Here is a 23,551-nt window from a genome sequence, read left to right as displayed (position 1 = left end):
GCTATGCATGTGTGCCAGTCCTTTAAGCCATAGATATGCCTATTATAATAATCATATCATAGCATGTATCTTCCAAAGACTATAGTCTTTTGAGTTTGAGATTGTTCAATGAATTTTATTTGTTTATTTGAAGTTACAAAATGCATGTCATAAGTGATTGAATTTGCTCATTCATCTGGTAATGTGCTATGATCTCAGCAATCTTATAAGTGACTCCAACAGCATTATGAAATGGCCTGCTTTCTTTGGGGTTAGCAAGAAGTGTCTAGTGTCCTATTGGGCTAGGTTTATGCCAGAGACAATGCATAATCTGATTCTTCACATCAACACAGGGAGTTTATCATTGGCCTCAGGCTAGACTTTGTTCTTATCCTTTCTTTATCTGATCTGAAGATTCATTTCTTTTGGTTACTATTATTTCATCTCCCAAAACAATTTTCTAGTATTGCTGCATTTGATGACATTCACTCTGGTATTTTTGCCAGCAGCTTCCCTGTTTACACAGTAAGAACATATCACATGAGATCTACCCTCTGAACATGTTTTCAAGCACAGTTCAGTAAGAGCAGGTGCTGTGTGCACAAAGGCTGTCTGTACGGATGAAGCTTGACTAATGCCTAGGCCACACTTCTCCCTGTCTCTCTCTGTACATGATCTCTCAGGACCAACGTTGCATCTCAAGTTTATTTCATTGCATGTCTCATAAATCAAATCAGTTTGTAGAGTTAAATTTAATCTGGTTTCTAACTCGCTCGTGTTTTCCATAGCATCCATCCTATTGTTAATAACAGGGTGCACATTTTTTTATTTTCAGTGACAAAATACAGCTTTCAAAGACACGTGTTTGCATATGTCAATGTTTTATTGAAGTGACTATTGAGGAAATCATCAGTAAGACAAAAGGATACATTCCCAGAACACAGCAGAAAGAAAGATGCAGGCAGTCACTGGAAGAGCATGATAAATACCATTATGAAGCGTAAGGCTGGGCAACTTTTTACCGCAAAGAAAATCATGTTGTCTTTGGTGTTAACTTGTCTACCAGGCTATAAGGCAAAACAATGGAAAGGTTTCTGTAACTTGGTTCCTAAACTCACAGAATTTAACAGATCTATAAACCATCAGGTAGAGATTAGGAATATCCCGAGAATACTTTCTAATTGCCCCTCCCCCCCAGGTCAGATTAGGGTCAAGCAGGATTTGAAGACAAATGGGAAAAACAAATGCAACTGTTATGTTGGTTTCTCTGAGATGCTGGTAGTTTTCTTAGGGTAAGAATACCAGTTATCCAATGCGGGTTGTAAACTTTGGATGCTTCCTCCCTGACTCCCTGGCATATCCTGGTCTTGTTTGTTAAACTGCCTTGGCAGTTTGTTAAAGAGTCAGAAGCAGTAGCCCCTGACAATAGCCAGGGCCTTGGGGGCAGGGGGCCGGCTTCCTATTGTTTGCCGGAAATGGGCCTAGAGGCCTCTGCTTTCCCATGTTCACTTTCTCTTGATTCCTTGATGGTTCAGCTGTGTAACTGGGACAAGGAATAGAATTTCACCCCATATCCTTTAGCTGTGGTTCAGCAAGGAATTAGCCGAGTGAGTAAAATGAGGCCTTGTTTGAATGATAATGTTCTCTCTCCTATCCCAGCCAGTCAGAACTTTCCTCATATTTCTGCAGGAATATTAAAATGATGAGCTTTGGAGGCACGTTATGATTGCTTATTTTCTCAGCCACCACACATTTTAAGGGGACATTATCACTTTGTACTAAAGTTTCCAATACTTCTAGGATCCTAACCTTTTATTTGCTTGCTGATTTGCATTACAGCAGGGTGTTTATCGAAACATTTATTTTTGCAGGGGAGGGGATAGGATTTGAAAGGAACCAGGGCCTTTTCCAAATGTGACTGACTCTCGGGACTACTGTGAGAGAGAAATAAATAGGCATCAATGAGATTGCATGTAATTTCAGAGGCCTGGGTGTGGGTGTCTTGAATTACTCGTATGAGCACACATCTTTTGAGGTCAGAGTATGCCACTCACCTGCCCCCAGAGAACTAAAGGAGAGACATACGTATGCATAAGGAAGCAAGAATCAGAGGTCACAGGGCAGTTCTTATCTCTACTTAGCAGATGGTCACAATGGCCAGGTTTGGCCTGTGAGGCATGGTAAGAGGGTCCCTGCAGCTGTGTGGTCCAACGCTGGACCACAATAACAGATCAGGGATACTTTTCCTGGCAGTGTCTGAAGCCTAATTCGAAGTGCGTACATCCTGAACCTCCTCTGCCCACTGGCGCGCCTGGCTTCCGCTGGGGTGGCGGCGGGGGCCGAGGAACTGCCTGCCCCTAGGTCCACAGGCGGGAAGGACCCGTGCGTGTGCACTTCCGGACCATTCACTTGGGACTCGGCGGTTTCTGCTAGGCGGCAGCACAGCCCAGCAGCTCAAGCCTCAGAGCGATGTGCTGGGCCCAGTTCTGAGGGTGCACCCGGAGGAAGCGGGTCAGGAGTGGCGGGTCCAGAGAGTTCACCACGGCCGTGGTGGCGTCGTCATTGCCCTGAAAAACCTCCAACAGGAAAGACATATTATGAGTGGTCAGACAGGAAAAACTCTTCCCCTTTCCAGCATATCTGCTTCAGGCTGGTGTACCACAGGCCTTCCTCAGATTTCAGGCCTGCGGGGTAGGTGGCTGGGGGGTGCTGAGAGCACACCCCCACCCCCACTGTATGAAAAGTGGCAGTGGCATCTACAAGCCCCTGCTAGGCCTTCTCTGGAATATTCACCCCACCCCTCACCCCCCACCCCCGCACACACACTTCTCAGCGGCTTCGCTCAAAGGCAGGTTTGCTGCCAGGACACACACACACAGAGGTGTGGCTCAGGTCTCCCTGTTGCCCAGGCTGTGTTTTAGAACCCCCAGAGTTTGCCCCACAGTGAACTCACCCTCAGCCCCAAGAAGGCTGCCTCCACCCTGGCGACAACAACCAAATGGCAAAGTGAACTGTAAAGCAGCCCCACACTTTGAGACAGGGCTGGAGGATGCAGAACAGAAAAAGCTAAAGAAAGCCAGACTCAAGCCTCTTACCACTATATGGCTTTGGTCTGTGACCAGGTGGAAGCTTGGGGGAATGAGGAATGTAATTCAAGGCAGTTCATCGCCTCCTTTTTACCACGGCCACATGGGGGTGCTGGATACGAGACAAGTGTTCTAGCACTTCCAGCCCCCACCCTGGTCCCAAGGAACCCATTATTTAAACATCGTGCTCCCCCCTATGAAAATCCTCCATGCTACTTTGTAGTTTTGGTTTGGGGGTCACACTTGGTGTGCTCAGGGCTTACTCCTACCTCCGTGCTCAGTAATCACTCCTGATGAGGCTCAGGGAACTATATGTGGTGCCGGGAATTGAACTCGGGGTGGTGTGTGCAAGGCACATGCCCTAGCCACAGTACTATCATCTGGCCCCTCTTCAATCTGAACCCCTGTCCTGATTTACAAGGCCAAGAAGCACCGTCTACCTCTGTTCCACTCTCTAGGCACTAGATACTGCTCACTCTTGTGAACCAGAGTCTGCAGGTGGGGCTTTCACTCTCTTTTGAATCCTTTGGCTCTTGTTTGAATATACTTAGAGGTCTCTAATATCTAAAACAGGACTCAAAATGCCACATGCAGAAAACCTGGGTTCCATCCCCAGCACCACATAGCTTCACACACCACTTGGAGTGAGTGAGCACTGACATGAAGCCAGGAGTAGATCTAGAGCACTATCAGGCATGTCCCCACAAACAAAATAATAAAAATAAAGGATTGTTGTTGCCTTGCCCACTGGATCCTCTGTTTTCCAAACTTTAACGTTTCTCATTTGTCTACCCACCAGTTCCTGACCATTCTCTCTGTTCATACCAGCTCCTTGATGGCAGAGACCATGACCGCTGCGCTACAGCATGCAAAATACGTAGCATGATGTCTACTCAGGAGAGACTAGAAAAATTTGTGAAAGAAAACTTCTGGGCTTCTTTGACAAATATTCATATATATATTTGGAGGCTGGCTGGAGTGATTGCACAGTGGTAGGGCGTTTGCCTTGCATGTGGCCAACCCGACCGACCCGGGTTCAATTCCTCCACCCTTCTCGGAGAGCCCGACAAGCTACCGAGAGTATATCACCAGCACGGCAAAGCCTGGCAAGCTACCCGTGACGTATTTGATATGCCAAACACAGTAACAAGAAGTCTCATGATGGAGATGTTACTGGGCCTGCTTGAGCAAATCGATGAACAACGGGAGGTCAGTGATATACAGTGATGCAGTGATATATTCTGTTAGATTTATTCTTTGAACACTGAAATTTTCACCTAGATTCACCAATTGTTTGCTACCACATTGACATAGTCTCTCTTTCTCTGTCTCTCTCACATACTGTCACTGTCACTGTCCTCCCATTGTTCATCGATTTGCTCGAGCAGGCCCAGTAACGTCTCCATTGTGACAATTGTTACTGTGTTTGGCATAATACGTCTTGGGTAGCTTGCCAGGCTTTGCCATGCGGGCGAGATACTCTCAGTAGCTTGCTAGGCTCTCCGAAAGGGGTGGAGGAATCGAACTCAGATCAGCCATGTTGGCTGCATGCAAGGCAAATGCCCTACCCGCTGTGCTATCGTTCCAGCCCTCACATATACACCCCAAATTTTCCGAACTATTTAAAAGGAAGTTGTAAACATCATGGCATTTATCCCCAAATATTTCAGCATGCCACACCTAAAATAACATCACTTTTCTCTATAACCACAGATATTATTATTATACCCAACAAATAAAATATTGACACAGTATAATCTAATATTTGATTTTTCTGTTATCACAATAACATTCTTTACACAGGTTTCCAATCCTGAATCTAATAAGAGGTCATGCATTCAACTTACTTTTCATATTACTTTAAATCTCCTTTATTTTATTTTACTTTCTTTGGGGGAGGGTCATACCTGACAGTGCTCCCAACTTAGTGCCATGGGATCACTCCTGGAAATGCTTGGGGAATGTGCAGTGCCAGCAATGGAACCCAGGACTCTTGTATGCAACGAATGTGTTCAAATCTACCAAACCATCTCTCTACCCTGAAATCTCCTTTAAGGGACCACAGCACTAGTAAAGCACATGGGGCACTTGCCTTGTACACAGGTGACCTAGGTTTGGTCCCTGGCACCACATATGGTCTGAGCCACTTCAGGAGTGTTCCCTGAGCATAGAGCAGAAGAAAGCCCTGAAAACTGCTGGTCATGGCCAAATAAAATGAAAACAATTTAAAAATTTTCTGAAATTTCCTTTAATCCAGCAGAGTTCTAGTCCCTGCTGTGTATTTAGTCTTCATTGCACTGATATTTTAAAAAGTCTACTTGGTTCTACTACTTATGCTGGAGTTTGATCATTTGATTAAGTGCTGTACATCAGATGATGATTTTGCAATTTCGGCTCCCATACATACAATTCTTGTACCATCCATTAAAGTTCCTTACAAGTAAGAAATAGTATAGGGGTGGTCGTAAGTGACTTTCCTCATTTTGCATTTTCTTTTATCTGAAGACACTGGTAATTTGTCATCTTTATCTTTGAAGCCTAATTGACCAGGATTATTTAAGAATTTTTTTGTTGTTACTGTGTCTGGCATATGGAATACTCTTGGTAGCTTGCCGGGCTCTCCGAGAGGGGCGGAGGAATCGAACTCGGGTCGGCCATATTGGCCGCGTGTAAGGCGAACGCCCTACCCGCTGTGCTATCGCTCCAGCCCCGCTCGAGCAAATCGACGATCAACGGGAGGGCCTTTACCTTTACCTTTTATTTAAGAATTCATTATTCTGGATCAGTTTTCCCTGGAACACAGTTGATTTCTTTATAGATCCAGAGTTGCTTTGGCTTCCAGAAACCTTTCTTCTCAGATGATAGTTTACTCTTTGTGATGATAGTTTATTATTGGTGGTGTTTCATTGTTTTATTTTTAGTCTTCAGCATTTACAATTACACATTTGATGAAATCTGATGTGATTGTTTCCTGTATTTATCATCTATTTTACCTATCTTTTTTACTCCTTTATTTGGTTCTCAATCTTTTGGCTGTTTTAATTCTTCTCTTCAATACCCCTTATTATAGTTTCAGTCAAATCTATTCTCTTTGTGATATTATACTGTTCATCTCCGAGATGATTTTTACTTACCTTCAATAACTATTTTTTATTTCATGAACTCTTATTTGACATATTTCTATTTTCCCTCATTTCTATTCTGAATTTAAAATGTTCCGATTGTTTAGGGCTGGAGAAATAGTATAAGAGATAGGGCATTTGCTTTGCATGTGGCCCGCCTGGGTTTGATTCCCAGAATCCCATATAATCCCCTGAGACCTGCCAGGAGTGTTCCCTGAGTAGTTCTGGGTGTGACCCCCCAAATGTTCTTATTGGAAGAATGTATTAAAATCTTGTTTTGAGATTTTTCATCCAGGTTGATTTATCATTTTTCTGTTTCGTGTGGTTTATTGTGGGTGGGAAATGGAGACTTTCCGTATCTGAAGTGCTTTGACTCCTAGTTTACATTTTCTTCTAATAGTAGCCTTATAGGCTGGAGCGATAGCACAGTGGGTAGGGCGTTTGCCTTGCACGTGGCCACCCTGGTCCACCTGAGTTCGATTCCTCTGCCCCTCTCGGAGAGCCTGACAAGCTGCTGAGAGTATCTCGCCCGCATGGCAGAGCCTGGCAAGCTCCCTGCGATGTATTCAATATACCCAAAACAGTAACAACAAGTCTCAGAATGTTCCTGGGCCCGCTTGAGCAAATCGATGAACAAAGGGAGGACAGTTACAGTGACAGTGACAAGTAGCCTTATGTGGATGTTGTCTGATGTATTAATATATTTTTATTGTCCTTGCAACTCCCAACCAAGTCAGATCTTAGTGACTTACAGCAAACGTCTCTGTCTTGTTTCTGTGAAAAGAGTGCTCTGCGTTGGCTGGGATCAGCTCTAGACTGAAGCTCTGCACAATACGTCCTCTTGGATTGGACATTCCTATCTCATGGCAGAGGCACAAAATACTGAGTCAAATACATAAGTAAGGACATTTAAGTTTCTGCTTGCAAGTGGAGTCATTGTCAAGTCTACTCAAACTTCTGGGTTCAAAATGAGTCATTTAGCAAGTCAAAGATGAACGGAGTTTTCAAGGAGGGAGTGGATGGTGGCAAGTCAAAAACAATGATGCCTTCTAGTCTACCAGCCCTTTTCTGTTCATTCAGAAAACTCCCTGTATTCTCTTGTTCCAGCATTAAGTAAATTACGTAGGCAGCTTAGAAATTTCCTTAGTTCAGGAGCACCCTCTACTGCCTAGAAAGAAAAGTGAAAGTTCTTTAATGGGGTGGGGTGTAGGGAAGAAGTTTATGTGATTTCAGGATTTCTTTTTATTTATTTATTGTTTTGGGAGTGCTCAGGGATCAGGGCTTACTCCTGACTCTGTGCCAAGGCATTGCTCCTGATAAACTCGGGGAAACATATGAGGCGCCGGATATTGAACCCAGGTCAACTGTGTGAAGGCAAGCAACCATACCCACTCTGGCCCAATTTCTTTTTATTTTTATGGCACACTTTATTGTCATCATTTACTCTCTATGTTTGTTAACCACTGAATCTCTAAGAGATGTATCCTCTGTCACCAGAAGCAGTGCCTTTCTAGGTATGCCACAAGTAGTTCCACATTCTTCAGTCCCCAGAAGTCAAAGCTAAGTAAGATTCAGAAGGTCTCCAACAGAAGCATTTTAGCCCATAGGCTGGGACTTTCTTTTGCCAGAGTGATTTTATCTTGTTATGGAATTTCACTACATAGTTTTCATCACTGTGTAATTGGCACACTCTATTAAAGTATTATCATCTCCACATTTCCCCCCAATGCTTCACATAATGGCTGCATCCCAGTTATTTTTCCCAAATACATCATAAAGTCTGTTACAATTATGTAATGAAATACAGTATATCATCAGGATCTTTCTTCTCTTTTGAATTCTTTTATGGACTCACTCCGGAAAAGAATATAAATACAGACACAAATACACATGTATGTGTATATATACATGCCTTCAAAACCACATAGATATAGATATAGACTATGAAGAGACTTAAGTGATGTGTGAGCGCCACAACCAGGTTATCACAACAGAACAGTGAATGGAAGGGAAGGGGGGGATGCCAAAATGATGGCAGTGGTAAGCTTCACTGGCTTTCTTTTACTTGAGATAGACTATTTCCTCATCATATTTGAACAAGAATCATAGTATTCTTAGCTAGAATACATTTTATTTTTTAGAACTTTAAATGCCATCTCAACTCTCCAAACCTGTAGAATTTCTGTCCAGGTACCTGATGCTAGCCTAATCAAGGTACCTTTGTATATCACATTTATTTTACCAAGCAGCCTTTAATACTTTCCTTTCTCATTGAGTTATGATTATTTAACAATGATGTCTCTTGGTGTAGGTCTTTCTGCACATGGTACTTGAGTGTTTTTCAGATTCTAATCTAAGCTATTCACGGGAACCTAAGCTTTTCATGATATATAGACATTATTAAGAACTTTAACTTTTCTTCACCTCTCCTACTCTTGCCATCATCATGGATGAAATCAATATCTGATAAGATCCTCCCCAACACTTTGCTCTATTCTGCCTCTTCCTGGAATTATATAGACTAGTGTGGCAACACAGTATGCTCCCAAATACCTTTCACAGTGTCCTGTTACTAGAGGTACTCAGCAAAGCTTATTCTTAAAGTCACATATCAACTTTGTTGTTTGCACATACAAAACACTAGGACAATTGTTGTGCTATTCTGAGACCATCATACCTTCACTTTGCCATTCTGAAGAAACGGAGTCCAATTATGGCCATCCTGACTGCTGGAAAGAAGAAACTCTTTCACATACATGCTGGTAAGAAGAGATTTCACTCCTTGGGTGGTTATTCCTGTGACTTTCATTGTCTTCTGGAAGTCCACTTGTAACCACTGGTTTAGATTATTCACCTAAAGAAATTAATTTGACTAGTATCATAATGATTACTGCTTGTCCTCATTAACCCCCTAATAATTTCTTAGCCATATCACCAGCACTTACCACTCACTCTGTAATTTTGTTTGTTTGGGGGCCAAATCTGGTGGTGCTCAGGGCTTACTTCTGACTTTGTGCTCAGGGATTATATGGGGTTCTGGGCATTGAATTCAGGTCGGCCTACTGCAAGGCAAGTGCCCAACCCACTGGACTATCTCTCAAGTCTTACAAACATGTATCTTAATGTTTTATTTGATCTCCCTTATTAAACCTGAAGTTCCTTGAGATTCAGCCATTTAATAGATGCCCATTACATAGTCGCTGAACAAAATACAAACCATAGTTAGACTGACTAGAGTGTTCAAGCTTGGTGATGTGGTATCAAATTTACTTTGTCAAAAGTTAGCCTAAAGGTAGATAGATAATTAACTCCTTTCATCCCCAAAAGTTGTGTAGTGACTGAAAATCACTCACTGGGTATTCTAAAAAAAATTCCCCATAAATTATATAGAACTGTGACTCTTTCCTTTGAAGCATGAAGAAATAAGCAGAGGGATAATTATTGGTATTTCTCTTTAAATCTGTACCTCAATTCCAATAATTCCCTTACAGAATTAACCCACTACTGCAGGGGGTAATTATGCTTCTAGAAAATTCCATGAAGAACCATTTCCCCCAAGAATGTTGTGTGAAATCACTTCCACTGAATATCTTTCTGTCTACAGTCAATTTTCTTTTACACCCTTTTGTGAAGAATTGAAAACCTATGAAGAGTCAGACAAGGGCTTCCCATAAGCATTTGTAACCATCACTTCTCTCTGTGTCTGAGAAATGGAAAATGTCCGCATCTTACCTGGGGTCTCCAGGCATTGGTCCTACCCTGGAGGTAAAGTCGGGCTTGTGAGGGAGACCAGGTGGCAAACATATTATTCAAGTAGGATGAGGCAGTGATCTGAGCATCCGATATGGCTTTATTCTCCATTCCCAGAGGCATGCTGCAACCTCAAAGAAATGACAGGAGAAAGTCATTGTGGGGACATGCTTTGGCCTTGTTTCTTCTGGTCTACTCTAGGACTCTACTGCCACCCTATGTTAGTCCCCAGGCTTTAGCTTTTGTACAGACTGCTATTATTTTATTATTACTACTGTTTTATTTTTCCCTTGTCAGGTACCCCACATGTGGGGCAATCAGTGTCTCTTTTGTCCAGGTGTAGCACTGGGGATGAAGCTCAGGACTTCACACTTCCTAGGGCACTGCCTAAGCCACTGAGCCACCTTCTGGCCCTTTTTCCTAGGGATTCCTAACACAGGCCCGTCAGACGTGGTGTGTGTTGAAAGCATCTGAGTTTGAACAAACAGCCATGTGATTTAAGCCACGGAGCCATCTTCTGGGCCCTTATATTCTATTATGGTTAACATAGCTCCTGTTTTCTGCCTACCTCTACTTAGCTATTTAACTTTAACTTGCTAAGTTCAAGCAGTGCAGGAGGTGACTGCCTCCAGGGAATCATACAGGCTGACCAATTCCTGCATTGTATAGGACTGTGCTGGAGTTACCACTGAAATTGTACCAGTAACAGAAAACTTAGGATAATTAGTTTACCCACGGACAGAGGAGATGACTTGGCACTTACTGTTTAAATCACAGCCCATCAACTCCATGCGAAGAGTGCTGCGGATGCTAAAATGTGTTGGGTGCAAACGAATATATCTAGCAATTATTGGAGGACTGAAAATATTCTGCCTTATCCCAGAGGCATCTACGTTACCAAAAAAGACCTGTAGGGAAGGATTGGGACACACAGAGAGAAAGTGAAGACAGAGTAAAAAATCAACCTTCCCCCAGCTGTATCTTCCATTCAACTTTGTTTTGTGCATTTATCAACAGTACCAAATAGTCCAATAAACTCTAGTCAGAGATATGTGGGGGATGGCATCCATGAAGGGAAAAGGTACAAGGAAAACTGGAACAAGGGACATGGGTTCTTGGGTGGGTAAATGCATCTTGCACTTTGTGATACTGTGAAAGGTTTACTGGTCTGGAGGAGGGTAAAGAAACTGAAAAGAGACTGCGAGCCAGGCATAAAGAAGCTGGTGGCAGAAGCCCACAGCATGGGTTAAGGAAGAGTAGTGAAACTGTGGGTCCAAGGCACCTCCACAGGCTCTCAGCTCAACAAAAGCACAAAACCTAGTCAGGACGCCCTTAAATCATTTAACAGGAGATAAAAAGGAAAGGAAGGCAGGGAGGGAGGAACAGAGGAAAGGAGGGAGGAAAGGAAGAAAGAAGGAAGTGAAGAAGGAGGGAAGGAAGGAAGGGAGGGAAGGGGAGAGGGAAGGAAGTGAGGAAGGAGTTAGGGGAGGAAGGAAGGAAGGGGGAAGAAGGAAGAAAGGGGAGTGGGAGGTAGGAGGGAAGAAAGGTGGCAAGGAAGAAAGGAAGGGAGGAATGGAGAGAGGGAGGAAGGGAGGGAGGGAGGGAGGGAGGAAGGAAGAAAGGAAGGGAGGAATGGAGAGAGGGAGGAAGGGAGGGAGGGAGGGAGGGAGGGAGGAAGGAAGGAAGGAAGGAAGGAAGGAAGGAAGGAAGGAAGGAAGGAAGGAAGGAAAGGTTCAGAAGCTTACACTGGGAGAACCCCAGGCAAGGCTTTTGATACTAGGTGGCATCAGAAGGCTCTACTGTCACCAATCAGTTCTATAGCTTCTCAGGCAGGACTCTAGGGATACTCTGAAGGAGATATTTAACACTTTGTACCAGGTCCTGCAATTTTTGTTTCTCACCATCTAGAGGCTTCTCTGCTTTGTCGGGTGGTACTAAACTAAAGTATAATATGAAATTTTGTCAACAAAACCATTTCTGTTGCTACTTTTGCTGTTGTTATTGACTTAATTTGCTTTATTAGTTTAATATGATTATATTTTATATGTATAATATGTTGTGAATTATATTATAATGATTATATTGTTGCTCTATTGAGTAGTAAGTGGCTGGAGCAATAGAACAGCGGGTAGGATATTTGCCTTGCACACAGCCAACCAGGTTTTATTTCTCCATCCCTCTCTCTCAGAGAGCCCGGCAAGCTACCGAGAGTATCCCACCCACACAGCAGAGCCTGGCAAGCTACCCATGGCGTATTTTATATGCCAAAACCAGTAACAAGTCTCACAATGGAGATGTTACTGGTGCCCACTTGAGCAAATCGATGAACAACAGGAGGACAGTGCTACAGCCTGTGCGGCTAACTAGATCCCCTGAGAACAGCCAGTTTCACCCTTGGTCTGCAGGGGACGGGAATTGAGGCACACCATGCAAAAACAAAGCTAAACAGTTCCGGGCACCCTCTCCTCATTCATCCAGGTACACGCCCAGCAGCAGGGCCCCTTCCCGGAGCCGTGACTGCTAATGTGGCCACGAGTTATTCTCCCCCTACATATCCCATAGGAACCATAAGTTACCCTCTTACATGGAATTTTCACTAGGTTAGCTTAACCACCAGGAACACATTAGCCAATAATTCATTAAGCCCATCTCAATTCATTCTGCATCTCAAGCAGAATAATCACAGCGAACGTGAAGGTCTAAACCACACTGGTCACAATGGTAAAGCAACACAGAAGCCCACCATGCTTACTTATTGAAGAGGCTAGCCCAGAAGACACCAACAGTAATGAAGTGCTAGACAACCTCTCTGACAAGGAATTTAGAAGGGAGCTACTGAGGATGCTTAGGGGGCTAAAAAAAAAAACAATGGAAAGCAATGCCAATAAAAGACAGGAGGATTTGAAGGTAGAAATGAGGAAAATGCAAACAGAAATGTCAGACCTGAAAAACCTAGTAGGCGAATTGAAAAACTCAGTGGAAGGCCTCAGCAGCAGAGTAACAGCTGCTGAGGACAGAATCAGTGAGCTCGAAGATGAAGTCCAGAGACTCCAGAAAAGAGCAGAAAATGGAAAAGAGACTCACAATTCAGGAACAGATGGCAAGAGGAGACCGTGATGAATCCAAGAGGGGTAACATAAGAATTATTGGAGTGCCAGAGGGACAGGAAGAAAACCCTGATGAAGAAGAAACTGTCAAAGACATCATTGCTATGACATTTCCAGAGCTGAAGAAAACATGTGACCACATTCAGGAGGCCCGAATGGTACCAGCTAGAAGAAATCCAAATAAAAATACCCCAAGATACATCCTGATCAAAATGACCAAAACCATAGATAGAGACAAAATTCTGAAAGCAGCAAGATCAAAGAAAGAAATTTCCTATAAAAGAGCATCTTTAAGATTCACAGCTGATTTGTCTGATGTAACCCTCATGGCCCGAAAACAGTGGTGGGATATATTGAAAAAACTCAATGAAATAAATGCCTCACCAAAAATACTTTACCCAGCAAGACTCTCATTCATACCTGAAGGAACAACACATAGTTTCACAGACAAACAACAGCTCAGGAACTTCATAGACTCAAAACCATGGTTATAAGAACAACTAAATGGGCTACTTTAAGACAAAACAGGCCCCTCAAATACAACAAATTTCAACAGAAAAATGGGAAGAAACCCCATAATAATAATCTCTCTCAATGTCAATGGGCTAAATGCACCAATTAAAAGACACAGAGTGGCAGGATGGATTACAAAATTGAACCCAACATTCTGCTGCCTGCAAAAAACACATCTCAATAGCCAAAGCAAACACAGGCTCAGAGTCAAAGGCTGGAAAAACTCCTACAGGCAAACAGCTCCCATGAAAAAGCTGGGGTAGCCATCCTAGTATCAGACCACATTGATTTCAGACTGAAGAAGGTCACAAGAGACAGTGAAGGTAATTTTTTATTGATCAAGGGATCTGTACAAAAGGAAGAACTTACAATACTAAATGTATATGTACCTAATGAGGGACCAGCAAAGTACTTAAAACAACTACTCATAGACTTGGAGAAAGACATTGATAGCAACACAATACTAGTGGGAGACTTCAACACTGCTTTATCACCCCAGACTCAAGCTTAGCAAGGACATACTTCATCTGAGGGAAAAAATGGAAGAAAGGGATTAGTAGATATATACAGGACACTTCATCCTCAAAAAGCTGAATACACATTCTTCTCAAGTGTGCATGGAACATTCTCCAAGACAGACCACATGCTGAGCCACAAAAAATACCTCCATAAAATTAAGAAGATAGAGATTGTATCAACAATCTTCTCAGACCATAATGCGCTGAAATTAGATGTAAATTACACACACACACACACACAAACAGAAAACTAAATCAAACACTTGGAAATTAAACAGTTCACTATTGGACAATGAGTGGCTTAGAAAGGAAATCAAAGAGGAAATCAAAAGATTCCTGGAAACAAATGAAAATGAGGACACGAGTTACCAAAACTTATGGGACACAGGAAAAGCTGTGTTAAGAGGAAAGTTTATAGCTCTACAAGAATTCCTCAGGAAGGAGGAGCGAGCCCACATAAGTAACCTAACCTCACAGCGTAAGAGCTTGGAGAAGGATCAAGAAAAGGAGCCCAATCTGAACAGAAGGAAGGAAATAATAAAACAGAGCAGAGATTAACGAGATGGAAACCCAAAAAACAATCCGAAAGATCAATTAAACCAAGAGTTGGTTCTTCGAGAAAATAAACAAGATCAATAAGCCTCTAGCAAAACTCACAAAGAAAGCAAGAGAGAAAACCCTAAGAAACTGAATCAAAAATGATAAGGAGGTCATTAAAACAGAAACTACAGAAATCCAAAGGATCCTCAGGGAGTACTTTGAGAAGCTTTATGCCACGGAACATAAAAACCTCGAAGAAATGGATAAATTCCTAGATTCCTATAGCCTCCCAAGGCTGAACCAAGAAGACCTGAAATACCTGAACAGATGTATCACCACCATGAAATTGAAACGGTAATAAAAAGTCTCCCCAAGCACAAAAGTCCTGGCCCAGATGGATTCACTAGTGAATTCTTCCAAAATTTTAAAGAGGACTTACTCCCAATCCTCTTCAAGCTTTTCCACGAAATTGAAATATCAAAAACACTTCTGAAAATTTTCTACAAAGCAAATATCACCCTGATACCAAAAGCAGACAGAAATACCACAAAGAAAGAGAATTACAGGCTGATATCCTTAATGAACACAGTGCAAAGATCCTCAACAAACTATTAGCAAATAGAATCCAATGACTCATAAAAAAGATCATATACCATGACAAAGTACGATTCATCCTAGGGATGCCAAGGATGGTTTAACATTCGAAAATAAATCAACATAACCCATAATATCAACAAAAGAAATGATAAAAAGCACATGACCATATAGTAGATGCAGAGAAAGCATTTGACAAGATCCAGCACCCGTTTATGATGAAAACCCTTGCCAAAATGGGTATAGAGGGGACTTTCCTCAATAAAGTTAAAGCCATCTACTACAAGCGTACAGCAAGCATCATCCTCAATGGGGAAAAACTGAGAGCCTTCCCTCTAAGATCAGGGACGAGATAAGGATGCCCACTCTCTCCACTGCTGTTCAATATAATACTGGAAGTACTTGCAGTAGTGGTTAGGCAAGAAAAAAGATATTAAGGGCATTCAGGTAGGAAAGGAAGAAATCAGGCTCTCACTATTCGCAAATATGATACTATATTTAGAGAACCCTTAAAACTCTACCAAGAAACTCCTAGAAACAATAGACTTGTATAGTAAAATTGCTGGCTATAAAATCAATACCCAAAAGTCCATGGCTTTCCTATATGCAAACAGTGAGAGAGAAGAATGCGACATGAAAAAAAAAACCAATCCTGTTCACAATTGTGACTCAGAAAATCAAGTACTTAGGAATCAGCATAATTAAGGAAGTAAAGGACCTGTACAAAGAAAACTACAAAACGCTACTTCAGGAAATAAAAGAGGACACGAGAAAATGGAAAGATAACCCCTGCTCATGGATTGGGAGAATTAACATTGTCAAAATGGCAATAGTTCCCAAAGCATTGTACAAATTCAATGTGATCCCTATAACGATACCCATGACATTCATCAAAGAAATGGAGCAAACACTCCTGAAATTCATATGGAACAATAAGCTCCCACAAATAGCTATAGCAATTCTTGAGAAAAAGAAAATGGAAGGAATCAACCTCCCTAACTTCAAACTCTACTACAAAGCAGTAATTATTAAAACAGTATGGTACTGGAACAAAGACAGAGCTGCAGACCAGTGGAACAGGGTTGAACATACTGACATCTCCCCCTCAAACATATGATCACCTAATTTTTGATAAAGGAGCAAGAAATGTGAAGTGGATCAAGGAAAGCCTCTTTAACAAATTGTGCTGGCAAAACTGGACAGCTACATGCAAAAAAATGGGCTCAGATCTCTGCTTAACACCATGTACAAAAGTAAGATCAAAATGGATTAAAGACCTCAACATCAGACCGGAATCCATAAGGCACATTGAAGACAAAGTTGGAAAAACCCTCCATAACACTGAAGTTAATGGTATCTTCAAAGATGTCACTCCACTGGCCAAGCAAGTGAAAACAGAGATGGACAAATGGGACTATCTTAACTAAGAAGCTTCTGCACCTCAAAAGAAACAGTGACCAAAATACAAAGACAGTCTACAGAATGGGAAAGGATATTCACCAAATACCCATCTGACCAGGGGTTGATATCAAGGATATACAAAGTACTGGTTGAACTCCACAAGAAGAAAACATCCAACCCCATCAAAAAATAGGGCGACAAAATGAAAAGAATGTTTCTCAAAGAAGAAATTTGAATGGCAAAAAGGCACATGAGAAAATGCTCTACATCATTAATCATCAGGGACATGCAGATCAAAACAACAATGAGATACCGTTTCACACCACAGAGACTGGCCCACATCCAAAAGAACAAAAGCAACTGGTGCTGGCACAGATGTGGTGAGAAAGGGACCCTCCTTCACTGCTGGTGGGAATGCCGACTGGTTCAGCCCTTTTGGAAAACAGTATGGACGATTCTCAAAAAATTAGAAATTGAGCTCCCATTTGACCCAGCAATACCATTCCTAGGAATATATCCCAGAGAGGCAAAAAAAGTATAGCCGAAGTGACATCTGCACTTGTTTGTTCATTGCAGCACTGTTTACAATAGCCAGAATAGGGAAAAAACTTGAGTGCCCGAGAACAGATGACTGGTTAAAGAAACTCTGGTACATCTACACAGTGGAGTACTATTTAGCTGTTAGAAAAGATTAAGTCATGAAATTTACATACAAGTGGTACTACATGGAAAGTATCATGCTAAGCGAAATGAGTAAGAAAGAGAGGGACAGACATAGAAAGATTGCGTTCATCTCGGGAAATAAAGAAACAAAATAGGAGACTAACACCCAAGAATAACTGAAATAAGTACCAGGAGGTTTACTCCATGGCTTGGAGGCCAGTCACACATGCTAGGTGAAAAGGCAGTTCAGATAGAGAAAGGAGCACCAAATAACGGGTGTTGGGAGGATCCTCCCAGTCTGGGAGAAGCATGCTGAAAGTAGACTATAGACTGAACATGATTGCCACTCAATGCCTCTTTTGAAAACCACAGCACCCAAAAGGAGAGAGAACAAAAGGAAATGCCCTGCCACAGAGGCAGAGTGGGACAGGGGGAGTGGGGGGTGGGAGGGATATTGGGATCCGTGGTGGTGGAAAATGGGTACTGGTGGAGGGATGGGTACTTATCATTGTATAATTGAAACCCAAGCACAAAAATTTGTAAGTCTACAACTGTACCTCATAGTGTTTCACTAATAAAAATTTTAAAAAGAACATCTGGGGTTGGAAAATAACTAGTCAAAGTATCACTATTTGCAAATGATATGACTATTATGAAAACCCTAAAGACTCTTTTAAGAAACTAAGTCTTTTGCTTCTAGAAGCAAACTTGCATACTAATGTGGCAGGCTATAATACCAATACACAAAAATGGTGGGTAGGAGTGATAGTACAGCAGGTAGGGTGCTTGCCTTGCACATGGCCAACCTCGGTTTGATTGTCAGTATCCTATATGATTCCTCTGAGCCTGCAAGGAGTGATCGCTGCATGAAGAGCCAGGAGTAATCCCTAAGCAGAGCTGGGTGTGGCCCCAAGCCCCACCCCATTAAAAAGAAGTCTCTTACATTTCCATATGGAAACAATGAAATAGAAGAGAAAGAAATAAAATTATAATCCCATTCACAGAAAATCAAGTACATTGGAATCACCTTAACAAGAGAGGTGAAAGACATACTACAAAACCTCTGATAAATCACCTTACTAAAAGAAAAAATGACTCAAGGAAATGGAAAAACATCTATTCATGAATCTGAAGAATTACTATTATCAAAATGACCACCCGTTACAAAGCACAAGATAGATTCAATGTAGGCTCTATGAAAATACCTATGATATTTTTAGAGGCATAGGCCAAGTGCTGTTAAAATTTACATGGAATAATGAAGATCTCCAATAACCAAAACAATCCTAGGAAAAGAGAATATGGGAGGGAAATTTTCTTACCTTGACTTTAAATTATATTATAATTTAAAATAGAAACAGTGTGATACTGGAATAAAGACAGACTCTCAGTCGAATAAAATAGAATTGAGAGTCCAGAGACAGACCCTCAGGTATACTATCAGCTAATATTCATCAAAGAAGAGCTAGGAGTATGAGAAAAACTGGTCAGCCACATATGAGAAAAGAAACTTAGATCCTATCTCACATCTTTCCAAAAGTTAATTTAAAGTGGATTGAAAACCTCAATGTGAGATGAATCCACAAAATATATAGAAGAAATCACACAGAGAAAACTTTATGAAATTGAATCTAGTACACCTTCAATGACTCAATGCTTTGGCTAGACAAACACAAGCAAAAATTTTTTTGCATAATACCCAGCGATGACAGGGGTTACTCCTGGCTCTGCACTCAGGAATTACTCCTAGCAGTGCTTGAGGGACCATATGGGATGCTGGGAATCAAACCCGGGTTGGTCGCATGCAAGGCAAACACCCTATCCGCTGTGCTATCGCTCCAGCCCCAAAATCTTTTTAATAAAACAACACTTTATCATTATTAAGAAGCTTCTGCACTGCAAGAAATAAATACTTGAACATAAAGGCACCCCACACAATGGGAGAAAATATTTGCCACCACTCATATTATGAAGACCTAATACCCAATATATACAAAGCTTTTGTAAAACTCAGAAACAACAATACCACACCGCCACTAGAGGGAAGTGAATACTCTGGGGTAGGGTGTGGTGGTGGACTGAGTTAGGAACAAAGGCATATAATGAACAGTAATGTAAACCATGGTGCCTAAAATTGTAAATCAAAAATAGGGAGAAGAGATGAACAAACACTTGCTTAAAGAAGATATACAGATGGCCAATGGGCATATAAAATTTTTTTTCTTCTTTACTTATCATTAGGGGAATGCAAAATTTCACTTCATACTTCCACCACTCTCGGAGAGCCCAGCGAGCTACCGAGAGTATCCCGCCCACATGGCAGAGCCTGGCAAGCTCCCTGTGGCATATTTGATATGCCAACAACAGTAACAAGTCTCACAGTGGAGATGTTACTGGTGCCTGCTCGAGCAAATCGGTGAACAACGGGAGGACAGTGCTACAGTGCAGTGCTAGCATATATAAGTCAAATTTCATCCAACATTAACCAAAAGTTTCAAAAACTAGATAAGGGACAAACTACTCCATTTCCTTCCTATTGGACACTTCTTATAACATATTCAGTATCAGAGTGAACATAGCCAGAGAGGAAAGAGAAAAAGAGAAAACGCAGGGAAACACAAGAAACTGGGGGTGGGCAGAGCGATATTACAGCAGGGAGGGCATTCGCCATGCACATTGCTGACCTAAGTTCGATCCTTGACATCTCATATGTTCCCCAGAGCACTGCCAGGAGTAATTCCTGAATGCAGAGCCAGGAGTAATCCCTGAACATCACTGGCCCAAAAATTATAAAAGAAAAGAAAATAAACTGGAATAAAGTGAGGAAAATAAAAGCCAAGCCCACCTACTGGCACAGCCCTTCCATTAACAATTTTCACTGGCCCTACAACACCCCAAAAACCACCCTACCCCACCTTGCCCACAATTTGTCCCCAGAACTTACAAGTTCTCAGCCTGAATATGCTTCTGTTGTCACCAGCCCTGACATTTTATTAAAAACTGCTCAACTCCTCCACTGGGACCTTGTCCAAATTGCAGACAGATTCGGACATAAAATAATTTTGCTTTTGTTTTGCGACCACACACAACAGTTCTCAGGGCTTATTCCTGAATCTGTACTCAGGGATCACTCCTAGTGGGACTTTGGGAACCACAAGTGATGCTGGGGATTGAACCTAGATCAGCTACGTGCAAGACAAATGACTTGTCCCCCATAGTATCTCTCTAGCCCCATAAAATAATTTTGCGGCCACACCCAGATGTTCTCAGCACTTACTCCTTGCCCTGCAGTCAGAGGTCACTTTTTCTGATGCTCAGGGGACCATATGGTATGCCAGTGAACAAACCCAGGTTGGCTTAATGCAAGGCAAGCATTCTATCCACTGTACTATCACTCCAGCATGCCACCCCCATAAAATATTTTAATGGATTTCTGTAGTGGAGTGATAGTACATCTGTTAGGGCATGCTAATTACTTCTGACAGGTTCAGAGGACCATATGGGGTGCCCTGGATCAAACACAAGTTGGCCAAAGCCTTTTTTCATTTGTAAAATTATTGTTACTGAGGAAAAATAATAGTTACCCTAGAGAAATATCATTTTTCGAAAAAAATGTTCCTAAATCAAAATTATTAACACCTAAAGAATGACAATCCCTTTGGAACCTTCCACCTTTAAAAAATGAAATATGTTGTTTTTCATCCTCAATAGTATTTGGAGTTTACAGCCACAACAAAAATGCAGTGACAGACACAAACTTTTTTTGTTGGGGAATGGACCTGGGGGCACATGTGACTCAGTTCAGGGCTTTTCCTGGCAGTTCTCATATCTCACCTTATGCAGTGCTGGGGATTGAACCAGAGTTGGCCCTGTACCAGGTAAGTACCTTCACGGTCACAGTTGGTCACGGTCCTCCCATTGTTCATCGATTTGCTCGAGCGGGCCCAGTAACATCTCCATCATGAGACTTGTTACTGTGTTTGGCATATCGAATACATCATGGGTAGCTTGCGAGGCTCTGCCATGCAGGCGAGATACTCTCGGTAGCTTGCTGGGTTCTCCGAGAGGGGCGGAGAAATCGAACTCAGTTCGGCCATGTTGGCCGCTTGTAAGGCAAACGCCCTACCCACTATGCTATCGCTCCAGCCCACTATAATATCTCTCAGGCCCAAATTTTTTCTTTACTACCATTTTATTGAGATCTAGTCATTTACAATACTGTTAATTATACTTTTCATGCATGCATCGTTTCAATATTATCCCTATCACCAGAGAGCACAAAGTTGTGTTATAGCTCACCTCAACTCCCTGGCTGCCATGTGGGCAGTATACAAAACAAAAACTACAACTTCTAGTTCTCTCTCTTAATAACACCATACACAGTATATAAGTATACTTGAATATTTCATAGTAATGGCTTATAGGCATAAGCACAGGTGAAACTGGTTTTATTATTAAAACTTCATATATTTTTAAATTAACCTTGAGAAAGGAATGATTTAATTCATTCTTTAAAAGAGTTTCAATCTAATCAGGGTAGCACTGTAGCACCGTCCTTCCGTTGTTCATTGATTTGTTCGAGTGGGCACCAGTAATGTCTCCATTGTGAGACTTGTTGTTACTGTCTTTAGCATATTGAATATGTCATACGTAGCTTGCCAGGCTTTGCTGTGCGGGTGGGATACTCTCGGTAGCTTGCTGGGCTCTCAGAGAGGGAAGGAGGAATCCAACTCAGGTTGGCTGTGTGCAAGGCAAACATCCCTACCCGCTGTGCTATTGCTCCAGTAATTCCTTGAATACTTTTAAACACAAACTTAAGTAATGAACCTCAAAATATGAGTGTTACAAGTGGAACTTAAAGATAAATAATGCCTTTTTATAGCACATAGACATTTGTTATGCCGACTTATGTCCTCAGTTGCCTTCAAATTTTGTTGAACCTCACAGCATGCCTATAGAGAACCAGAGCAGCCAGAGTTGCCAAACAGGAGGCCCTTAGGGTCCACAGTAATGTAACCACAACTGTTCAAAAACATTGTCATGGGACAGATTCTAACAGATCTCCCACCCCCTAAAAGTACCCTTAGAAGGTCTCTCTGAGATTTAAACAAAACAGACTGGCCTGAGATATGTAGTTTTTGAAATGACAAAATGTTCCTGAAAAAATGTATCTTACTCTAATTTACTAAAGAGATCATTTGGTATCAATCTACATTTACCAGTTAAAACCTGAATAATTATTACTATACTGTCACTGTCACTGTCCTCCTGTTGTTTATCGATTTGCTCGAGCGGGCTCAGTAACGTCTCCATTGGAGACTTTGTTGTTACTGTATTTGGCATATCGAATACATCACGGGTAGCTTGCCAGGCTCTGCCGTGCGGGCAAAATACTCTCAGTAGCTTGCCAGGCTCTCCGAGAGGGGTGGAGGAATCGAACTCGGGTCGTCCATGTTGGCTGTGTGCAAGGCAAACGCCCTACCGCTGTGCTATTGCTCCAGCCCAATTATTACTATACTTATGCAAAATAACTATTTTGATGTAACCATACTTAGGTCAAAATCAACACTAAAGGGAAAACTGTGTTTCAATAACATATATTTTTTGGTAAAAATCAGATTATAGTCCTCTTTATTTAACAAGACCTCATCAGGTCCTCCTGACCATACCCTCCCCCACTGTCAAGATAATAAGATAATCCTTCATCAATACATCTATTCCAAAATCAAAAAGGTATAAGACTCCTCTGCCCCTGCTGAGACTAAATTCTAATACAACCTTAAAATAATTCTCTTATGAAAAAACAAAAGAACAAAACCCCTGCTAATCTTGTGGGACCAATTATACGTCATTTCTTATGTCTCCAAGATTTTATTGCTATCTCCTATTTATTATGAGCCTCCACATAACAGTTGCTTGATTTCCCACTCTCTTTGTCAGAACTCTCAAATATATGGAACCTTTAGTTATTGAGTTCTCGCCTGAAAAATCTATTCCACCTCCACCACCCTTCCCTACTGCCGGAGGTCACAGCAGACACACACCCACATCTAGAAGCCACCATGAAAGCAATGGCCCAGCTTTACAGCTTTACCATGAATCTCATAAGGGATGCAAGCCAAGCCAACCTGCTGAAACTTTCGCACCCAATTCTACAGGTCCCAAAGTTCCTGAAGTGTGCAGCCACATATGTGGCCACCTGACACCACTAAATTCTACAACAGTGACAGCCCGGTAGGAGCACATCAAATTAGTGGAAGCTATCATAGAAACCAACT

General features: G+C 41.9%; 1 protein-coding gene across 2 annotated transcripts in view; it reads right to left on the bottom strand.

Annotated features, from left to right (window-relative positions):
- Nucleotides 1-841: 841 nt before the first annotated feature.
- The window catches only part of F8 (coagulation factor VIII), a 172,475-nt gene continuing 149,765 nt past the window's right edge, over nt 842-23,551 (bottom strand). For both annotated transcript variants that reach the window (XM_056128857.1, XM_056128859.1), the window contains 4 exons: nt 10,701-10,845; nt 9,920-10,068; nt 8,865-9,041; nt 842-2,555 (listed from right to left, as the gene is read on the bottom strand). In XM_056128857.1, coding sequence (XP_055984832.1) covers nt 2,409-2,555; nt 8,865-9,041; nt 9,920-10,068; nt 10,701-10,845 — 618 coding nt within the window. In that variant the 3' untranslated portion in view covers nt 842-2,408. The remainder of the gene's footprint in view (nt 2,556-8,864; nt 9,042-9,919; nt 10,069-10,700; nt 10,846-23,551) is intronic.

This window comes from Sorex fumeus, unplaced genomic scaffold (genome assembly GCF_029834395.1).
Source record: "Sorex fumeus unplaced genomic scaffold, SorFum_2.1 ptg000070l, whole genome shotgun sequence".
Lineage (NCBI taxonomy): Eukaryota > Metazoa > Chordata > Mammalia > Eulipotyphla > Soricidae > Sorex > Sorex fumeus.
The sequence above is the reverse complement of the archived record's forward strand: the minus strand, read 5'-3'. Positions and strand labels throughout refer to the sequence as shown.